The 20,534-nt window shown below is 34.4% G+C and overlaps 3 protein-coding genes across 3 annotated transcripts in view; all 3 read right to left on the bottom strand.

Moving 5' to 3' along the window:
• Window positions 1-10,081: 10,081 nt before the first annotated feature.
• Window positions 10,082-12,190, bottom strand: LOC129445235 (B-cell receptor CD22-like). Its single transcript, XM_073860073.1, has 6 exons — window positions 11,916-12,190; window positions 11,463-11,726; window positions 11,292-11,385; window positions 11,041-11,086; window positions 10,521-10,741; window positions 10,082-10,394 (listed from the first exon to the last, which is right to left on the bottom strand). Exons 1-6 carry the CDS (start codon window positions 12,124-12,126, stop codon window positions 10,361-10,363), a joined length of 870 nt encoding a protein of 289 aa, XP_073716174.1. The 5' UTR covers window positions 12,127-12,190; the 3' UTR covers window positions 10,082-10,360.
• Window positions 12,191-12,406: 216 nt separating this feature from the next.
• LOC129445234 (cell adhesion molecule CEACAM6) lies at window positions 12,407-14,796 on the bottom strand. Its single transcript, XM_073860072.1, has 6 exons — window positions 14,638-14,796; window positions 14,263-14,320; window positions 13,515-13,865; window positions 13,060-13,311; window positions 12,491-12,748; window positions 12,407-12,429 (listed from the first exon to the last, which is right to left on the bottom strand). Exons 1-6 carry the CDS (start codon window positions 14,794-14,796, stop codon window positions 12,407-12,409), a joined length of 1,101 nt encoding a protein of 366 aa, XP_073716173.1.
• A 1,302-nt stretch (window positions 14,797-16,098) lies between these two features.
• The window catches only part of LOC141349276 (B-cell receptor CD22-like), a gene marked incomplete at its 5' end in the record, with an annotated part of 41,388 nt that continues 36,952 nt past the window's right edge, over window positions 16,099-20,534 (bottom strand). Inside the window, 6 exons of the mRNA XM_073860071.1 lie at window positions 16,099-16,594; window positions 16,676-16,756; window positions 16,893-16,938; window positions 17,220-17,313; window positions 17,534-17,797; window positions 19,220-19,471. Coding sequence (XP_073716172.1) covers window positions 16,499-16,594; window positions 16,676-16,756; window positions 16,893-16,938; window positions 17,220-17,313; window positions 17,534-17,797; window positions 19,220-19,471 — 833 coding nt within the window. The remainder of the gene's footprint in view (window positions 16,595-16,675; window positions 16,757-16,892; window positions 16,939-17,219; window positions 17,314-17,533; window positions 17,798-19,219; window positions 19,472-20,534) is intronic.

Genomic DNA, 20,534 nt, shown 5'->3' with positions numbered 1-20,534 from the left:
ATATTTTCATGCGTTTCAATAATAATACAATTTTATATAGTTATGTACTATTTACAATGGTATGGTTTAAATGGTCTAAAATAAATAATGCTAATAATTTATTTTAGTATTGCTAGGTAGGTAGGGAGAGAGAGAGAGAGAGAGAGAGAGAGAGAGAGAGAGAGAGAGAGAGAGAGAGAGAGAGAGTGTTTTGATGCTAATTATGTCATCATTCAGCACTGAATTGAATATCATGTATTGAATATCACACACAATAGAGAAGTACATGGAAATATGATACTGTGTAGCCACATTTAGAAAGTAAAGCTTCGCCCCTTAACACACACAAACAGAGAACAGACAGCTGTATAGTCATGATAAATTAAACATTATTAAGATACAAATTAGAGCAGCTTATGCAAATCTGAGTGATCTTTGACTCAGCTATTAATCATGTTTGTAAACAACCTCAGTCACAGGCTATGAATGATACTGTAAGTATATACCGTACACTGTCTATATTGTTTACAGTATGAATAACAAGAGATGATAAAGGTTATCAACATTAATATAGCTGCCACATGGCCTAACTATGAGTTTTACAAAAGATCACAAACAGATCAGACAAGATACCAACATTTAAATTCTACAATTTTACCAAGAACAAAATATTTGATCCATGCAATCTACATTTTGAATTGCTGTACACTCAAAAAAAGCTAGGTTACTTTCAACCCAACGTTGAGTCAAAAAGGGACGAACTGAACCCCATGATGAATTGTTTCAACCAAAAATTCTGGGCTGTTTTAATCATTTGTTGGGTCAAATAAAAAAAGTTCTGGGTTAATTTAATTTAGAAAAAATGTTAAAAATTGTTGATTTGTTAACGCTTATCCCATTAAATCAATATCACGTTAACACCCTCTAATATTGTAAAAATATAGAAATTTCAATAAATCACCATTATGGTGATCAGTGTTTGCTTGCAGGCACTTGAGTGCTTTTTAGTGTTTAAGTGTTTCAAGGGGACAGAGAATGAAAAACCATTTTTACCTTGTCTTTGTTGAATAATGGTAGTCTACCCACATTCACAAACATACAAAAAAGTGCTAAACATGCTAAACATCTCAGTCTCATAGAAATTCCTCTTTTAGAAATGTCAGCCAGAAAACAGCCCAATCTGAAAAACTGATGCTTATGACATCACAGGCATCTAACTGCCTCTACACTTTAAAATAATTGGTTACATTTTTGAGTGGCGGCAAAGTCAGGTTTTTAGGAAGCTTCTAAGGCATTACAGACCCAAACAAAAACATTTTTTGTCTACATGTCACATCACAGAACAAGGATAAATAGTCTGTTCAATCATTCTATGTCACCTTTAACTAGAAATGCATGTGCATTGAATAAGAAAGATGTTTAAAAAATAACCCAGCATTTTTAGACTGTACTCTTACTGCACAATGCACATCAACAATTGACTCATATGTGTATATTTTTCATTCTCATTACAATTTTTTAGGAGAAACATCAGATAAATAATTATACATTTACATATAGAAATAATTGGAGCAGAGTATTGGAGACATATCCAGTGACTACAAATATGTGACTATGTGTGGTTTAATGCACTCTGGTCTACTCTGATAAAAATTCACAGCACACGTGTATTGCAGGCACGCACTACAGATCTTTAATGAATGCTTGGAGATCTTTAAAGATCGGATAGACTCCAGACAGCCCACCTCTCTGCATCTGTAAGGAACACAGAGGAGATACGATCGCATTTGATTGCAAGATAGATGGACAGAAGGTCAGTTTGATATATAGTCACCTGGGAAATGTGTTGTTACTGATTTGGTAAACATTAGCTGCCTCCAACAATGAGAAATGTATGTCTGTGTGCTGATGCAGGAGAATATGCATGAAAGAATTTAAATTTGCTGAACATATGGAAACAAAACAAGAGCGCTCTTATCGCTTACAGGCTCATGATAAAACGTCTCTCTTTTAAGTACCCAGTTTGTCTTCGTTAAAATACCTCATGGACAAATCTCATCTTATTACAAACACATTCAGTAATGGCAACCCTATTTTATCTCTAAATCTTCCTACCTGAGGCTCTTCCTTATCTCAAAGGACTCATGAATAATTAGTCATCTATTCTATTTGGAGACTTCACCATTATCATCTGTGCTCTGTGTACTGTCGGTTTGTTCGACACAGAGTCAAAGAGATTTGCAGTATATATATATATAACTGTAGGCATGTGAGATTCAGTAAGTTTCTCGAGGGCACAATCTTACCATTACTGTTCCAGTTCCTCTGTTAGCTTCAAGTATTTCTATAATTCCTGGAGAAAGCAAATTCCTCCTGAAAGTATTAATGTTCTAAAAAATAAGCGCAGATATTATTGAGTAAGCCCACATGCTTTGTCCAGGGGTTTTCATCAAAAGTCTAAAAACATTCCTACTTCTCTGCAATAAGAAATAAGTATGTTTTTTAATGTTTGTTTCTTAGAGACCATTAGAAAAAGACAGATGTTCAAGAAACAGTATAAAAGACACAAAAGTGCATCAGGAAAGGATTTGCTCAAGCTGTAATAAATCATGTTTTTTGTTTCACAATCTCACAAAGAACAGTGAATGCTGTGAGAGATAAGATCTGTGTGTCATATCTAAGGCAGTGGAAATGATTTTCGGACCAGAAAGTCCCCAGATCCGCTCTTTACAAAAACATCATCAACCATCCAGGCAGAATTTGTACGACATTATGAATTTTCTCAAGTATTTCTTCAGATCACAAAATAAAATCACCTTCATACTGTTCGAATTGAGGGGGAGGTTCCTAGGATTCCTAAACGGATTGAACCTAACCCTTGTTTATTATTAAAATTAAAATACTGCATGAATTTTAAATTCTCATGCTGCCACAAAGCGATACTGTCCATTATTTGTCCCAATTTCGTAATAAACCAATTCAAAAGATTTCTGTCTGAAACTTCGGTGTGTTTCACACTGTTATGTGGATTGACAGATTGTCAAAGTTTCTTTAAATAGTTGATCCAGGTGGGTGGGGACCTTCATAATCTTTGACATAATTCAAACACTGCCCTACCACAGGAGCACTTCAAACTTTCCCCAGTCAAAATCTCCAAAATGTTGTAATATTTTACCAAATACTTCTTGTTCAGAATCTTGCCTTTTTTGGGTATACCAAACACTATTACTCATAAACAATAGGAAAGCTGACAAAAGATGCAAGTACCTTAACACACACACACAATTATTTCTAAATATTACGATTTACAAGTGAGTGCACCTCTACACACATCGTCAGCTCTACAGTGCGGCATTTAACATTGTGTGCATTAAAGGTACCTACGTAATAAAAGTCATTGCTAGTTCAATAAAAGCAACTTTACAGCCATGACACATAAGTGATAATACTTTAGTTTAATATTACCCAATTAGTTTTTAGCATACAAGTAACTATAAATATTAGCTAACTAAAATAGCACATTGAAAACTGAGAGGTCTTATATGTAAGATCGAAATTACTAAGTGGTTAAGACATGCTGAAATCAAAGCTCTTAATACAACACAAGAGACATTGAAGCTCACAGGAAATCCAAACCTGTCCACTTAAGTCAAGAAACATGTTTCCTATCGATCACTGTGGTGAGGATAGTTGAGTTGTAACATATACGTTGTGTCTAATATTAATTGTTAAGCTTGATTGTGTTGGCATGCATGTGTTTGCATAAGAATAATAACCATTTGTGACCCTGGACCACAATAGCATATAAGGGTAATTTTTTAAAATTGAGATTATTATTATTTGAAAGGTGAATAAGCTTTCCATAGTTTGTTAGGATAGGACGATATTTGGCCGATACACAACTATTTGAAAATCTGGAATTTGATGGTGCAAAAAAGTAAAATATTTTGAGAAAATCACCTTTAAAGTAGTCCAAATAAAGACCTTAGAAACACATATTACTTGTGATAAATACATTTTGGATATATTTACGGTACACTGTAAAAACAATGCATAATTTTTGTCAAATCAGCATATATTTTTACAGTAGTTTAACTTAAAAAATGAAGTTAAACAATTTAAGTTATGTCAACTTTTCACAAGCCAAAACTTAAAGTAGTAGGTTGAATTGCAAAACCAAGATGTTTTAATTTCATGATGATTTTTTTACAGTGGGAAATTTTCAAAATATTTTGATGGAACATGATCTTAATGTCCTAATGATTTTGGGCACAAAAAATCAATAAATTTGACCGATTTGCGCTATTGCTACAAAATACCAGTGCTACTTATGACTTGTTTTGTGGACCATGGTCACATTTGTCATTTTCACAGCATGCACACTTTTATAAATATATAGAAATGTGCAATAAAAGCAGAGAAAGACCAAATATGAAGTACTATACTGACACAGCACCCAAGCATGGTTTGGAAACACTGAATAATTCAGTTCATATGAGTATATGAAAATAAAACTCATGAGTCATGGCCATTCCTAACCAAATCAAAAACAACATCAAAAGGCTAAAAATAAAATCTTCAAACAGGTCATGCTGGGTGGCTTGAAGGTGACTTCTTACACAAAACAGGATGACAATCCAATTCTCCAGCGAGTTTGTAGGCCGTTTCTGTGGAGATTTAGTGCCATAGAAATGCAGGGCACACAGTGGGAGAGTTTATAACAGCTAACAGAAAACTGAGAGTCCAGTGACAGATATAGCCTATTGTAACTTATCGCTATAGCATACAGAACAAAATTCACTCTGCCCTAATACTTCACCACTACACATCCATCCTTTCTATGAGTACAAATCTCTCGCTCTCTCGAAAAGTTCACTTTCCTTGCACCTACAACAAATCATTTCATTCTGGCCTTGTTCTTTGTAAGTTTGTAAGTTGTTCAACTCACTGGTTTGATGATCTATCTCAACATCATACAGGGATTTGGACTTTACAGCAAGAAATTCATAACTACAATCTAGACGTGCATTGACATTTTTTTATGTTCTGAATATTTTCAAGCAATAAAACAAAGACTAGTGAGGTGCAGTGTCAGCTTGTCATAGCTCCAGGTTTAGAGTTGAGTTTAAGTAGACAGAAAGTCATGTTTTTGAGCCTTTGCCAAATCTGGAAGAGGCTTTATCAATCAAAGCCAAGCCACATGCAAACAAACTCCTCTTATGAAATAATGAGGGCTGATAATGAAACTTCATTAACAAAAAATTGAATGAGGCTGCTGGATCTCTTTTCTGTAGCCTGTAACAGATACAGAGTGTTTTAAGATAGGCACACTGATAAGCATCTTATGCAAATGAAACCTATGTGATATTTACCTGCTTGTTATACTCTACATCCAACTAATCGTTTATGAATAAACATTTAAAGGTGCATTATGTAACTTTAAAAAGGATCAAAAATGCAATATAATATACATAACCTCTCCCTGCGCCCAGAACGTGCTTTTTGCGTACCAGAACGCTCATTTGCACATCTGTTTAAAAATCAGAAGTTTAAATTAATCCTTTGGCTGCGCTGCGGCTTTTCAGAGCGCCCTTAATGTACGCTTCCTAATTCGTCCCACCGAGAGCAGAGACTACATTACCCATACACCCTTGTGTTTACAAGTTAAAAGCGCATGCGTCGGTCAGTCAACGTGCTCTGGACTGGAGAGGTGTGTGTGTTTGTGTGTGAAACGCGCAACCATAGCTGCTCGGTTAAAATGAAAATACAACGAACACTTAATATGCCCTCCTTGTTTGAGTAGTAAAAGAACAAGGTCAGAATCAGAGGACTCGCTGGCTGACATCCCACCAAGCCAGAATGATAGCTGCAGGTCAGACACAAGCCTTGTAGGTACGTGATAATCTCCGCTGTCGCGGCTGTCAGTTTGGTTCCCCTCGACGCAACTTCGGATTTCCTCAGACAATGTGCAGAAAACATTCTTGAAATTGTAATATACATTTAGTTTAATTGCTAAACTACAAGTGAACAAAATTTCAATGAATTTGAACGACGTGCACAGTAGTTTTACACCCCGCAAAATGGAAAACAATGGGACAAAATAAATGACTTTCGAGTTTCAAATGTCCAGTATTGTGTTATTCTTGAACCCATAGACATGGTCTTGGTGTCATTTTAAAGTTTTTTTTCAAGCTCTTTCTATCTGAACAACTAGTTTTAGCATTTAACCATGCTGAAAATTTTACTCACATATCTACCTTTTGCACATTTTATTTATGTTCAAAAGCTCTTTCTACAGTAGAAAGTTTCTAATAGTATTTTTTCAAAATCCTTTTGCACATTGTATATGTTCAGTAGCTATTTCTAGCTCAAGCATATCCATAAACTTATATAACGATTTATTAATTTTTAACAAGGTCGTCTATTGACTGCTGAATATAAAACCCCTTCAATATAGAAGTCCAGTCAGCAAAAAAAAAAAAAAAAAAAAAAAAAATAGAGTACCGGCACTTCTTTTAGGCCACTTAAAGCACTGTACATACACCTTACATGGAAGTCGCTGCCATGTTTCTACAATAGCCCTAAATGGACAACCTGCTTAACAAAGCATGTTTCATCCTTATGTTTTTTCAGATGATGACATGTTTGTCCTGTAGCAGCTACTGTAGCTTCTCATTGTTGTTCAAAATTGAGGTTGATTGTAATTCGCAATCTGACCACTAGATGCCGCTAAAATACACATTACACCTTTAAAAGGGTCATAGCGTGAAAATTATACTTTTTTTCATGTTTAAGTGCTATAATAGTCTCCAGTGCTTCTATTAACATAGAAAATGTAATAAAAATCAACCCAGTAACTTAATTTGAGTAAGCCATTTTCTGCAAGAATGTGAAAAATTAGGTCGTTCAGATTTTGCCTGTTTTGTGAAGTAGTTAGCAAGGCGAATTACAATAATACAGCCCCCTTAAACTGCATTATCAAACCACAGCACTGCCATTTAATGTAGAGAGAAAGAGAGAGAAAAGAAGGGCTTGACAGCACAATTGAGTATCATTCAACAAACTACCATCATTGTGATCAGTGTTTGAATTTCATCTACTCATTTGCATTTTAAAGGACACACCCAAACCGCACACTGTTGCTCAGGCCTACAAATTTGCGATTTTAACATGCTGTAATAAATTATCTATATGGTATTTTGAGCTTAAACTTTACATACACACTCTGGGGACACCAAAGATTTATTTGACATCTTAAAAATATCTCATAATATGACCCCTTTAAAATGTACCCCGGTTATAAACACATGTATGGTTTAATCGTTTGACACTGGGATTGGCAATTTGAATGTAAAAAATTAAAAATCTCATTGTTTACATAAAATTGAAAAAATCTTTTTTAACTGGAGACTACCATTTTGTTTTGTCATCACTATACATGACATCAAATGTTTACAATACAACTTGTTCTATTAACGCTAAAGTGAGGTAAACATATATTATAAAATGATGTAAACAGAAGACAAGAATTATATATGCACACAGGCAGCAGGTGGGGGTATTTTGATTCGCATTTCATAAAAAAAGAATCTTCAGTTCTTCTGTACAGCCCTTTCACAGAGAGTAACATAAATGAAGAATAATACAGAAAACATAGTAATGAAAGAAGATCAAAATAAAGGCGATATGAGAGGTATGTGTGAGTGATAAAAATTCTCACATGAAGCACTATAGAAGATACCTTATTATATTTCACAACTATTACACGTCATCAATTTCAGAACGCGAAACATAATGGTAGCCTCCATAGGTAAAAATGAGCATTACATATTGTTGCTGTTGTGTTTTAGGAATCAAAATATTTTATGTGCTTCCATGAATTAATTTTAGTAGTTTAAGGCAAACATTAAGTATTAAAGTGTACAAGTCTTCATAGTAAGGATACCTTTCAAGAGAAGGTTATTCTTGTGGTTTCTGTTTCTGTGGTGTTCATTGGAGTTCTGCTGTCAGCATGGCATGTTGGTCTCCACTGGGTGAATGTGTGTGTAAAGGTCATTGTAAATGACTGCTCGCCTTCTTTGATACTGTTTTAATGAAAAATCCACAATCCTACAGCTACATCCAAGAACTTTTACTTGTTCTGTGTGGACAAACTCCTGAACAAAAAAAAAAGATTAAATGTGACCATGCTTTCCTCATTTATACCATAATGTAGCGGTCAGTAGTGCTTATGTGACACAGTCTATTATTTTCAATCACTTGAATCTAGAAACACTTTCTGAGTTTAAAGCGGTGAAGTAAAAGAAAGTTTCTTGTAGCTTTCAAATGATGACACATAATTCCAGCCTGATGTTAGATTTACAGTCAAAACTTGAAAGATGGATTCTTAAAGAATGCCTTTATTATATTAAACCATCTGTTAATATGTTCCTAAACCCCTGACAATAGAGCTGACATCAGAAAAATATCAGTCTACACTCATGTTTGCTATTTTAGTTGAGGGAAATGTACATGCGTTATGCATGTGACAAAGAAAGAACACAAGTTTTTTGGGAGACAACATACTTTGTAGGAACTCTTTGAAATAAATGCACAAACCAAAAGCAATAATAACCAACAAATGAAAAAAGGATGGCTCTTCAAAGTGCAAATATAAGACAAACCTCTTAACAAAACATAATTAGGTTTATTACCATAAGACTTGACCATTTGTTTAAATGACAGTGTTGTTGAGATTCATACTGCAATATAAAAACAATGACTATTCAGCACACAAAACATGATTGCTTCATTAAAACAATGCAATGAACCACCATTTACACAGATTCTAAAAAATAAATGTGATTCTGAATTCAACTGTATGTGAAATAGACTAATTCAGATTGATGCAATTAACCCCTTTGTAACCAGAATCACAGTTTACTAAATGGATTTTCTTTTCCAGAAACAAACAAATTTACGATTTATGAAACAAATTTCCCTACAACTAAACGTTTGTCTGCTACTACTGTCTGAATATTTGGAATCTTTAAAAACTTCCTACAACATGTTTGTTGCCAAATATATAGACTGAAGTTCAACCTGCAAGATATCATCTCGTCAAAACTGTTTATAGTCAATAATATTGCACACTGCAAAAAATGACTTTCTTACTTAGTATTTTTGTCTTGTTTTCAGTAAAAATATCTAAATCTGCCATTATAATAAATAAGCTGACTATATAGCAAAAATGTGAGATGGCCAAAGACAAACCCTTCAAACTATCAAAAACTTTTTATGTTCGGTCTTTTTTTGATACGTTAAATTAATTTTTATTCATTAATTTGTATTGCAGAAGTAAATCTCCTGATTTAGGATTATCTCACAAAAAGTTATTTTATCTGTAGTTATGAAATCTTAAATCACAATCATCAGCACTTACATTCATTACATCAAGCAGACACTTTTATTCAAACTGATTTATTGTTTTAATTTAAAAAGGTAAGTTACCTGGTTGCCTAAAAAAAGTAAAAATTGTTGTGTCCACTAATATTTTCAAAAGACAAGTCAAAATATTAAGGCAACCCAATAAATTGCAATTTTAAGTTGAACCAACTTTGTAGGAAAGTGAAAGGCGGCCGTTTTAATATGTGCCACTTTTAATGTTTACAAATGATATGAGATTATAAAGTTAGGACCTTTTGTAATACACCATAAAAGCACCGTAGCATTAATTTATCTGTGTAAACATGACAGATAATGCCATTATGCTCTTGTTGTTTTATTTGAACACATTGAGTGTTTTCTTAAAATAATAATCTAATAAAACAATACAGAGAAAACAAGAATGATACCAAATATTTTTGTTTCTCTGGAGGTTTAACACACATAAACCCAAAATCTCACTTTTTACAATTCTCTTGATGCATGTAAAACATCTTGACTCTATTCAATGCTTACATTTATTTTTGCTTGTTATAGATGCAAAAATATTTCATTGTTAGTAACCTTAATATTATAATCAAATATCTACAGATTTCAGATGAATTATGGCTTTGCGTAATAATATAATATGTATACATTCTGTCAATGAAATGACATGCTAAAGACTAAACTTAGATTAATAAACATTAGCTTTTTATGCACTAAAAGCTTCAGTGTCTCCATGGTGAAAAGAAATCAGACAGAAAATCTTACTATGAACTGAAACACAGTCAAGGTAAGCTTTGTTTTTACAAACTTGCTTAAAAATGTTAAGATAAGGCTTTGTCAAAAAGCTTTAAAGGTGTGGTATCGCCCTCATCTGGCCAGATAAAGAAAACGCACAACTGAAACACATTAGTGAGGTTATTTCTTATTAGAAACACACATGCATGCGCGCACACACCTCAGAGATCTGACATCATTTGGCAAAACTGTAGATCACATCAGTCAACCTGGGGTAAAGTAGTCAAAAACACGTCAGTGAGCCATTTCAGATCTGTTTATCTGAATGTGACATCTTTCATTCAAATGTTTAATACACAACAGCTGTGATTAAGAGATCAGTGAATGTTTCTCACCTGTGAGGATCAGAGGTATGATGCTTTTCAAAGTTCATATACTGACAGTCCTTCTCTTTAGATTCATTCACCTCTTTCTTTCTGAAGTGTTGAACACTGGAATATTGAACCTCAACTGCATCAGCGGTCTCTGAGACCTCGTTCTGATTGGTTGATATTAGTGAGTAAATTGGGACATCATTGGCTGAAGCTGCTCCTGCTGATACGTTAAAGTTATTGTCCTGCAATAAAACAATCACATCATATAAGTGAGAGAAAACATGATGTCGTAACCATTAATGTAAAATTAATGAGATTAAAGTTAATCTCATAACATCCTGATAGATAAAACACAAAAAAGATATATTGTTACCTGCAATAATATATGTTATGTGAATAATAATGTGTTTTTTATCTTAAACCATGCTAAAACTTTTATAACAAATACACAAATAATGTTTTTTATTAAACAAACCAACCAACCAACCAACCAACCAACCAACCAACACACTGTATATCTGGTGTGTATTTTTTGAATTACCTGATTTTGCCTGTAAGCTTCAGATCCACCTGCTCTTCTCTTCTTTCTGAAGAAAAACAAACAAACTTGTTTATTATTGTAGAAAACGCTATCACAACAAATTCACTACAAATTTGAGCAGACCTATAACATTGAGGAACAGCTCTATATGTGAGTAGTTTCATTTATATTCTGTACATATAAACCATGATGATTGTTATATTTATTAGAATCATTGTTTTTATTATAGCAATTACTTAATATTCACTCACCGTATAAACAGGATGATGAAGATGATGATGAAGAACAAACCACCACATCCTGCCACAATCCCAAAAACTGTGTACAGAGCAGAACCCTGAACCTCTAAAACACAATAAATATGAAGATGACTTTATACAGTAAGAGAAGACATACAGCAGTTATATCTCTAATGTAAATACCTTTAACATTGATTAATACAGCAGCAGATCTCTGAGATCCAACTTCATTCTGAGCCTCACAGTAAAACCATCCACTGTTACTGGAGTTAATGTTAGTGATGCTGTACGTCTGTCCAGATCCAACAGATGATGTTTCATTCACCTTAAACCAGCTGTAGATCTGAACAGGTGGATTTGATTCACTGCTGCAGGTCAGATTCACTGAATCACCCTCCATTATTTCACCAGATCCACTGATGGATGCCACAACATTTCTTGGTTCATCTACAACAGATAAAAATAAAGAAAGGCTCTTTAACTTAAACTAGAGTAAAACTCATGATGGTTTTTATGTATTGTTATGAAAGGTTTAGTTTTAACACACATATCTTTATGTTTGTATAGACACTGACAGACAGAATATTAACTTATTTTCACAATCAAACATGTTACAGCCATAACACTTCTGCTTACACATCACATTCAGCATCACATCATCTGAATCTTTCTCTCCATGTTTATTTCTGGACTTGCACTTATATTCACCACTGTGATCTGATCTGATACTCGTGATGGTGTAGATCTGTCCAGATCTTATAAACTCTCCTCCTTTAAACCAGCTGTACTCTTGGACAGGTGGATTTGATTCACTGCTGCAGGTCAGATTCACTGAATCACCCTCCATTATTTCACCAGATCTACTGATGGATGCCACAACATTTCTTGGTGCATCTGCAAGATATTTAAATAAAAAAATATACTTGCTGTAAATAAATAATATCATATAACATGTTTTATGTTACGTAACAAATTTGACTTGTTTTTATAAGTTATGCCAACTTATCTCTAGTCAAAACTTATAATAGTAGGTTGAATTGACTTGCATAACCAAGTTGAATACACTCAAGGCAGCTTCATTTACATTGTTGAAAATGTAACAAACTAAAACAATATCCAGTTTGGGCTCATGGTTCTAGCACACAGACATCTTTAAAGTTGACAATATCAATATTTATAACATAAAAAACAGCTACAACACTGCTGCTTACACATCACATTCAGCACCACAGCATCTGAATCATTCTCTCCATGTTTATTTCTGGACTTGCACTTGTATTCTACATTGTGATCTGATCTGATACTCGTGATGCTGTAGATCGGTCCATATCTTATAATCCTTCCTCTCTTAAACCAGCTGTACTCTTGAGCAGGTGGATTTGATTCACTGCTGCAGGTCAGATTCACTGAATCACCCTCCATTATTTCACCAGATCCACTGATGGACACTGAAGTTTTCTCAGGAGGATCTAAATGTAAAAGTATTATTCAGTATTATTTTATTTACCCATGATATTAAACAAATGCATAAACAGAAATTAAAAGAAAACTGAATTTTTATAATTGATATCAATAATGTTTATAAAAAATACATATGTACTGTTGCAAACAAATCACAATCATTTAACACTTTACTACAGTCGTATTTATAATAAATGTCTAAACAACATGTCATACACTCAGTCAACTGATCCTGACTGTATAAACAATACTGAATTCAGATGAATGTAAATGTGTTACATATGTGTTTGTGTATGTTAGTGAATCAGTGTGTACTTACACTCAACATTAAGATAAAGAGGAGAGGAGAGACGTTTATATCCTCTTACAGCATCACATCTATAATCTCCTGAATCATCACGACTGACTGACTGCAGGTGAAGTTGATTCAATGTAATTCTTCCTTTATTGAATAGCGTTGTGTATCTGTACCAGATGAATGTTGTTTCTTCAGACAGGCTGCAGGTGCTTTTACATGTAAGAGTCACTGAATCTCCCTCTTTCACTTTCTGATTTGTCTCCACCTGCAGGTCTGACAGCACAACAACAAACAAACTCTCTGTTAGTCCATCATTATACTGAAATCCTCTAATAATCAATGTCATTACAGAATAAAGTCTATCAAAATCATCACAAGTACTTTCATCTTTATGAATTTATATCAGATCAGAGTTACAAAATATAATACTTCATGTCCTCTGTGTGTTTATATGATTGTGTGGTTTATTTTTTTACCTGTGACATCAAGTTGAACTCCAGGAACTCCTATCCATTTACCACCTACTTTGTTTGTTATAAATCTGCAGTAGTAGATGTGTTTATCAGTTTCTGTCACATCTGTCAAAGTGATGCTGTAGGTGTCTTTATATTCACTGTGACACTGAACTCCTCTTCTGTTTCCTGGTACCAAACACTGGTAACGTGGTTCTCCATCAGTTTTATGTGCAACTTTTGTCCAGAAGACTTTATTCACCACATGGCCATAAGGATATTTTATAGTACAGGTTATTTTCACTGTTGATCCTCTTAATGCACAAACATATGAAGGGCTGTAATCCACTCCCCAATCCCACTGACCATCAACATCTAAAACACAACAATTAGGGAACATAAAAAAATAAAATAATGCATAAACAATTCCTAGGAAATTTTCTTATGCTTATTTCTAACCCTAATTCAGATACTCATAGGGGCGGTTTCCCGGACAGGGATTAGACTAGTCCAAGACTAAAACATTTTTAAAGAGCTGTTCGAACTGAAAACAACTTGCACAGTTATATCTTAAATACATCAGTGCCCTTTGTTTTGCCTCAAAATGCACACAGGTAATGTTTTTAGTAAGGCATGCTTGTTAAAACTAGTTATATTTCCTAATTAAACTAAGACCTAGTCCTGGAGTAAACTAATCCCTGTCCGGGAAACCGCCCTGAAGTGTATAAAGTAAGTCTATAAGTGTGAGAAGTGAAGTGTGATCTGCACTTACCAGCAGTCATGAGGAGAAACATCAGAGATATTCTGAAACACATCTCCATATCAAACCTCTACAATTATAAAACATACAGTTACAGTCATGTGATCAACATATACACATCATAACATCATCAGAAACATTCATTTCTTCATCATTTGATTTAATGAGAGAAGATTATAGTTTCAGTATAATTCACTGCTCATTCACAGGCTGATGTGTATTCAAGATGTTTTTCATCTTAGAGCTTCAACAACTACAGTAATAATCACATTATTATAAAAACATTTATTGAGTTTATGAAGTTAAAATCTTTTCTTATTTTATAAATGTTCACTTTGTCTCTTCTCAGATTGATTTACTCTTAAAACAATGTAAAAATCATCTTACCGTGCTGTAATGAGCGTCTATGTCAATGCATGGATATGAAATAAACAAGATGGACAGACGTTGTGAACTGGACTGTTGGTGGTTTTCACACTTTAATATGAAACTAAAAATTCTGTGAATATTTTTGTCTTCCTCTTCCTGAAAATGTGTGCCCTGCATCACACACATGAGGGAAGCTCAAGAAACAAAGATAACAAATCTTTTAATGTCTTCATATTTTAAATCACATAAGAATAAACATCAGCATCAGTAGAGTTCACAGGTCAAAGCATTATATTGAGAATATGTCATACTGAGAAGATCAGAGCTGCAGGAGCTGTCAGCAAAGGATCTGTGTATAGACGCTAACATCAGTGACCGGTTGCATAAACATAGCCGTGACGTTAAGACTGTGTCTTAAGAATGATTCTGACTAACCAGCAATTAGTTAGAGCTAATCAGTCTTATTATTTGGATTTAAATTAGACCAATCTACCTTTCTATGTAACATAATTAAAACAGTTAGAATCAGTCTTTAAGAAAAAAAAAAGTTTTATGCCAGCGGCCACAGTTCCTCATTTAGACTCTGTCTTAAGATTTTAAGGCTCAGAGGTCTTTAGAGGTCAAACAGTCTACAAGAAAGCAACATCAGAATATACAGCATAATATGAATATGTTTACACTTCAGCTGTGATGCACTTTTAAAAGTTGTCTGAATGTCTAAAGCATTGATCTTTTATTGATGTTGTAGTGCTCATCTCACACTGCATGTACAGAGAAGCCTGCTGTTCAGTTTCCTCTTATTATTTTCAAGTTTAACCTCTAACATTCATTCATCTTAACTGCTCTGTTTCACATAGACACAAATCTGTTTAGATGATCTATAATACAGACGCACCTGATGGTAAATGTCTTCATAACACTTCTGCTCATTCAGTCTGACATCAAACTCAAGGTGAAAAGTGAAACAATTAGTAATTTTTTTTGTAATTCTTTACATTTTTATAGCGCTTTTCTGCAGCACTCAAAGCGCTTTACATATGAAAGGGGGTTTTCTCCTCAACAACCACCAATGTGCAGCACCCACCTGGATGATGCGACGGCAGCCATATTGCGCCAGAACGCCCACCACACACCAGCTTATTATTGGAGAGGAGATAGAGTGATATAGCCAATTAGTATGAGGGATGATTAGTAGGCCAATGGGGCAAGTTTGGAAACACCAGAAACATGTTAACATACAGGACTGATGGTGTCACGCTAACCACTGAAGTTTCATTTTTAGGTGAACTGTTTCTTTAAGAATTGACAATCATCAGTCCTCTAGTGGATAGAAGAGATTATAACATCCATCTATACTCAACACAGAGACACCATCAACACTCTTAAAATTGTTGAAGAATTTACTTTTACAGAATCATTAGAACAACACACAGTTAGAAATATAAAACATGTTTATTAACATTTATTAACACTGCTTTAACATGTAGAATTAAATTTTTACAAATAAGATATATGAATAATCATTGATCATGTGACTCAAACTGACCAATCAGAAGATCACATTTAACCTCTACTGTACTGAAGGTGTGACAGACTCTCAATATACTGAACAATCATCTCAGTCAATCATCTTTAATGACTATCAGCATTTGTGTGAACTTCAGAGAGCGAGAAGTCTCTTCTGGGATACAGATGAGGATTATAACACAGAAATGTGGTCATTATGATGATAGAAAATATATTTTAATGTACTCAAAGGTTTAACTATGTGTAAATCTTAACGTAACAGCTTTATACATTTCAGTTTATTAGTAATTATAAACAACACATCACAACATTACATTGGTGTACAGTGTCGTCTGTCAGAGTCAGAGAGAGTTTAATGTCTGTTTACTGTAAGTGTGTCATATTCAGAAGATCTGGACTGAAGCTCAAGAGTCGTGTAGACACCATCAGCAGGCCTGCACTGATCAGACTGTAAAAGAAAGATGAACAATAGATCTTGTGTTCATTTGGATCAAGTGAATTTGAGTGTTGAAATGTTTGAGAGATTTACTCTGATTGTGTTGTAAATGTCATCAGATGTTCTGGACGCAGGATTCAGAGCTGTGTATGTATCATCACTCCAGTCAGCCGTCTATAGAGATTTTATTATTAATCAGAAACAATATTTGATTTATAGTTGAATGTAACATCAGCACTGAAGGATTCACTATAGATGAAGCAGAATTTAATTCTACTGCAGGTGTAGATGGAGGTTTGTGTTTGCTCACCTGCTTCTGCTTCATGTCTTCTGCTGTACGATCTCTCCTGCACTTCCTAGAGAAAAAACGGAGAAATAATAACATAAAATAACCTTTTAATGTTTAAATAACTTGACCTCTGATACACTGAGCCTCTGTGATCATCACACAACTCGTCCTCATCACTGCCTTTAACATATACAGTATATCATCCCATCAATAAAACTGAAAAAAAAAGACAAAAATCATTTTGAATCATTACTGAATGTTTTTGTTGTGAAGTTGTTACATTAGAAGCAGAGCATGTGATAAACTGAATCCATGAAGACAACACTTGAAATATTAAATTTTACTGACATAATAAACAAAATGATGAAGATGATGATAAAGATCAAAGCCCCACATCCTGCCAGAATCCCATAAAGTGTATAAAGAGCAAAACCATGAACCCCTGAAACAAGATATTTATGAATTAGATTATTTAACAGGTAAGTCACACAGTGTTAAATAATAATAAAACACACACACACACACACACACACACACACACACACACACACACACACACACACACACACACACACACACACACACACACACACACACACACACACACACACACACACACACTCACACACACTCACAGAATGAATGAATAGTAAACAGATCACCTGTTACTGTGACTGATACAGCAGCAGATCTCTGAGATCCGACTTCATTCTGAGCCTCACAGTAAAACCATCCACTGTGACTGGAGTTAAAGTTATTGATAGTGTACTTCTGTGCAGATCCAACAGATGATGTTTCATTCTCTTTAAACCAGCTGTAGGTGTGAACAGGTGGATTTGATTCACTGCTGCAGGTCAGAGTCACTGAATCACCCTCCATTATTTCACCAGATCCACTGATGGACGCCACAACATTTCTTGGTGCATCTACAACAGATAAAAATAAAGAAAGGCTCTTTAACTTAAACTAGAGTAAAAATCATGATGGTTTTTATGTATTGTTATGAAAGGTTTAGTTTTAACACACATATCTTTACGTATTTGTATAGACACTGACAGACAGAATATGAACTTATTTTCAAAATCAAACATGTTACAGCCATAACACTGCTGCTTACACATCACATTCAGCATCACAGCATCTGAAACTTTCTCTCCATGTTTATTTCTGGACTTGCACTTGTATTCTCCACCCTGATCTGATCTGATACTCGTGATGCTGTAGATCTGTCCAGATCCTATAAAAGTTACTCCTTTAAACCAGCTGTACTCTTGAACAGGTGGATTTGATTCACTGCTGCAGGTCAGATTCACTGAATCACCCTCCATTATTTCACCAGATCTGGATGCCACAACATTTCTTGGTGCATCTGCAAGATATTTCAATAAAAAAATATACTTGCTGTAAATAAATGATATCATATAACATGTTTTATGTTACGTAACAAATTTAACTTGTTTTTATAACTTATACCAACTTATCTCTAGTCAAAACTTATAATAGTATGTTGAATAGACTTGCATAACCAAGTTGAATAAACTCAAGGCAGCATTATTTACATTGTTGAAAATCTATGTAACAAACTAAAACAACATCCAGTTTGGGCTCATTAGTATTTAGAAAATATAGAGGAGTTAAAAGGTCTGGTTCTAGCACACAGACATCTTTAAAGTTGACAATATCAATATTTATAACATGAAATACAGCTACAACACAGCTGCTTACACATCACATTCACCATCACAGGATCTGAATATTTCTCTCCATGTTTATTTCTGGACTTGCACTTGTATTCTCCACTGTGATCTGATCTGATACTCGTGATGCTGTAGATCTGTCCAGATCTTATAATCCTTCCTCTCTTAAACCAGGTGTACTCTTGAGCAGGTGGATTTGATTCACTGCTGCAGATCAGAGTCACTGAATCACCCTCCATTATTTCATCAGATCCATTGATGGATGCTGAAGTTTTCTCAGGAGGATCTAAATGTAAAAGTATTATTTAGTATTATTATATTCACCCATGATATTAAAGAAATGCGTAAACAGAAATCAAAAGAAAATTGAATTTTTATAATTGAGATCAATAATGTTTATACAGTATATAAAAAACTACACCTGAACTGTTGCAAAGTTGAGTCTATTTACTGACCAAGATGAAACCCAAACAAAGCAAACACAATTATTTAACACTTTACTACAGTAGTATTTATAATAAATGTCTAAACTACATTTAATGTCATACACTCAATAAACTGACCCTGACTGTATAAACAATACTGAATTCAGATGAATGTAAATTTGTTTCGTATTTGTTTGTGTATGTTAATAAATCAGTGAGTACTTACACTCAACATTAAGATAAACATCAGGAGAGGACAGAAGACGTTCAGATCCTCTTACAGCATCACATCTATAAACTCCTGAATCATCACGACTGACTGACTGCAGGTAAAGTTGATTTACTCTGTATTCAGTGACTCTCTGTGTGTCTCTGTACCAGATGAATGTTGTTTTTTCAGTCAGACTGCAGGTGGTTTTACATGTAAGAGTCACTGAATCTCCCTCTTTCACTCGCTGATTTGTCTCCACCTGCAGGTCTGACAGCACAACAACAACAACAAACTCTCTGTTAGTCCATCATTATACTGAAATCCTCTAATAATCAATGTCATTACAGTCTATCAAAATCATCACAAGTACTTTCTTCTTTATGAATTTATATCAGATCAGAGTTACAAAATATAATACTTCATGTCCTCTGTGTGTTAATATGATTGTGTGGTTTATTTCACTACCTGTGACATCAAGTTGAACTCCAGGAACTCCTGTCCATTTACCACCTGTTTGGTCTGTTATAAATCTGCAGTAGTAGTTGTGTTTATCAGCTTCTGTCACATCTGTCAAAGTGATGCTGTGAGTGTTTTTATATTCACTGTGACACTGAACACCTCTTCTGTTTTCTGGGTCCAAACACATGTCAGGTGGTTCTCTATAAGGTGTATAGGCGATGTTTGTCCAGAAGGCTTTCTTCACCACATGGTCAGATGGATATTTTAAAGTACAGGTTATTTTCACTGTTGATCCTCTTAATACACAAACATATGAAGGGCTGTAATTTACTCCCCAAACCTGCTGACCATAAACATCTGAAACACAGCAATTGGGAAACATAAAAAATGAAATAATGCATAAACAATTCCTAGGAAATTTTCTTATGCTTATTTCTAACCCTTATTCAGATACTCATAGGGGAGGTATCCCAGACAGGGATTAGACTAGTCCAAGACTAAAACATTTTTAAGAGCTGTTCGAACTGAAAACAACTTGCACTGACATATTTTAAAGGTGACATAGAATGGTTGAACGGAGTATTTATCCTTGTTTTGTGATAAGACATGTAGACAAATTTTTTTTGTTTGGGTCTGTAATGCCTTAGAAGCTTCCTAAAAACCTCTCTCAGATAGCTCTATTAGGGTGGGGGATTTTAAACAAGTGGTTTTGCACCTATTTGGCTCCCCCTACTGGCTTAACTTGCAATCTCATTCCTGATTGTCTGACTTTGCTGCCACTCAAAAAATGTAGGCAATTATTTTAAAGTGAAGGGGCAGTTAGATGCCTGTGATGTCATAAGCATCAGTTTTTCAGATTGGGCTGTTTTTG

Source organism: Misgurnus anguillicaudatus, chromosome 3, assembly GCF_027580225.2.
Source record: "Misgurnus anguillicaudatus chromosome 3, ASM2758022v2, whole genome shotgun sequence".
Lineage (NCBI taxonomy): Eukaryota > Metazoa > Chordata > Actinopteri > Cypriniformes > Cobitidae > Misgurnus > Misgurnus anguillicaudatus.
This window is presented reverse-complemented; position numbering and strand designations above follow the sequence as displayed.

Bases quoted from the DNA above. Each gene is read 5' to 3' on its own strand.
- LOC129445234 (XM_073860072.1), bottom strand. From the start codon at position 14,796: ATGCAGGGCACACATTTTCAGGAAGAGGAAGACAAAAATATTCACAGA. The intron at 13,312-13,514 runs GTAAAAAAATAA...TTGTGCTGTCAG, and splicing joins AGTTCAACTTGATGTCACAG to ACCTGCAGGTGGAGACAAAT. The intron at 12,749-13,059 runs GTAAGTACACAC...TTTTACATTTAG, and splicing joins TCTTTATCTTAATGTTGAGT to ATCCTCCTGAGAAAACTTCA.
- LOC129445235 (XM_073860073.1), bottom strand. From the start codon at position 12,126: ATGGAGGGTGATTCAGTGAATCTGACCTGCAGCAGTGAATCAAATCCA. The intron at 11,386-11,462 runs GTATTTACATTA...ATTGTGTTTTAG, and splicing joins TGTATTAATCAATGTTAAAG to AGGTTCAGGGTTCTGCTCTG. The intron at 10,395-10,520 runs GTGAGAAACATT...ACTTTACCCCAG, and splicing joins CATACCTCTGATCCTCACAG to GTTGACTGATGTGATCTACA.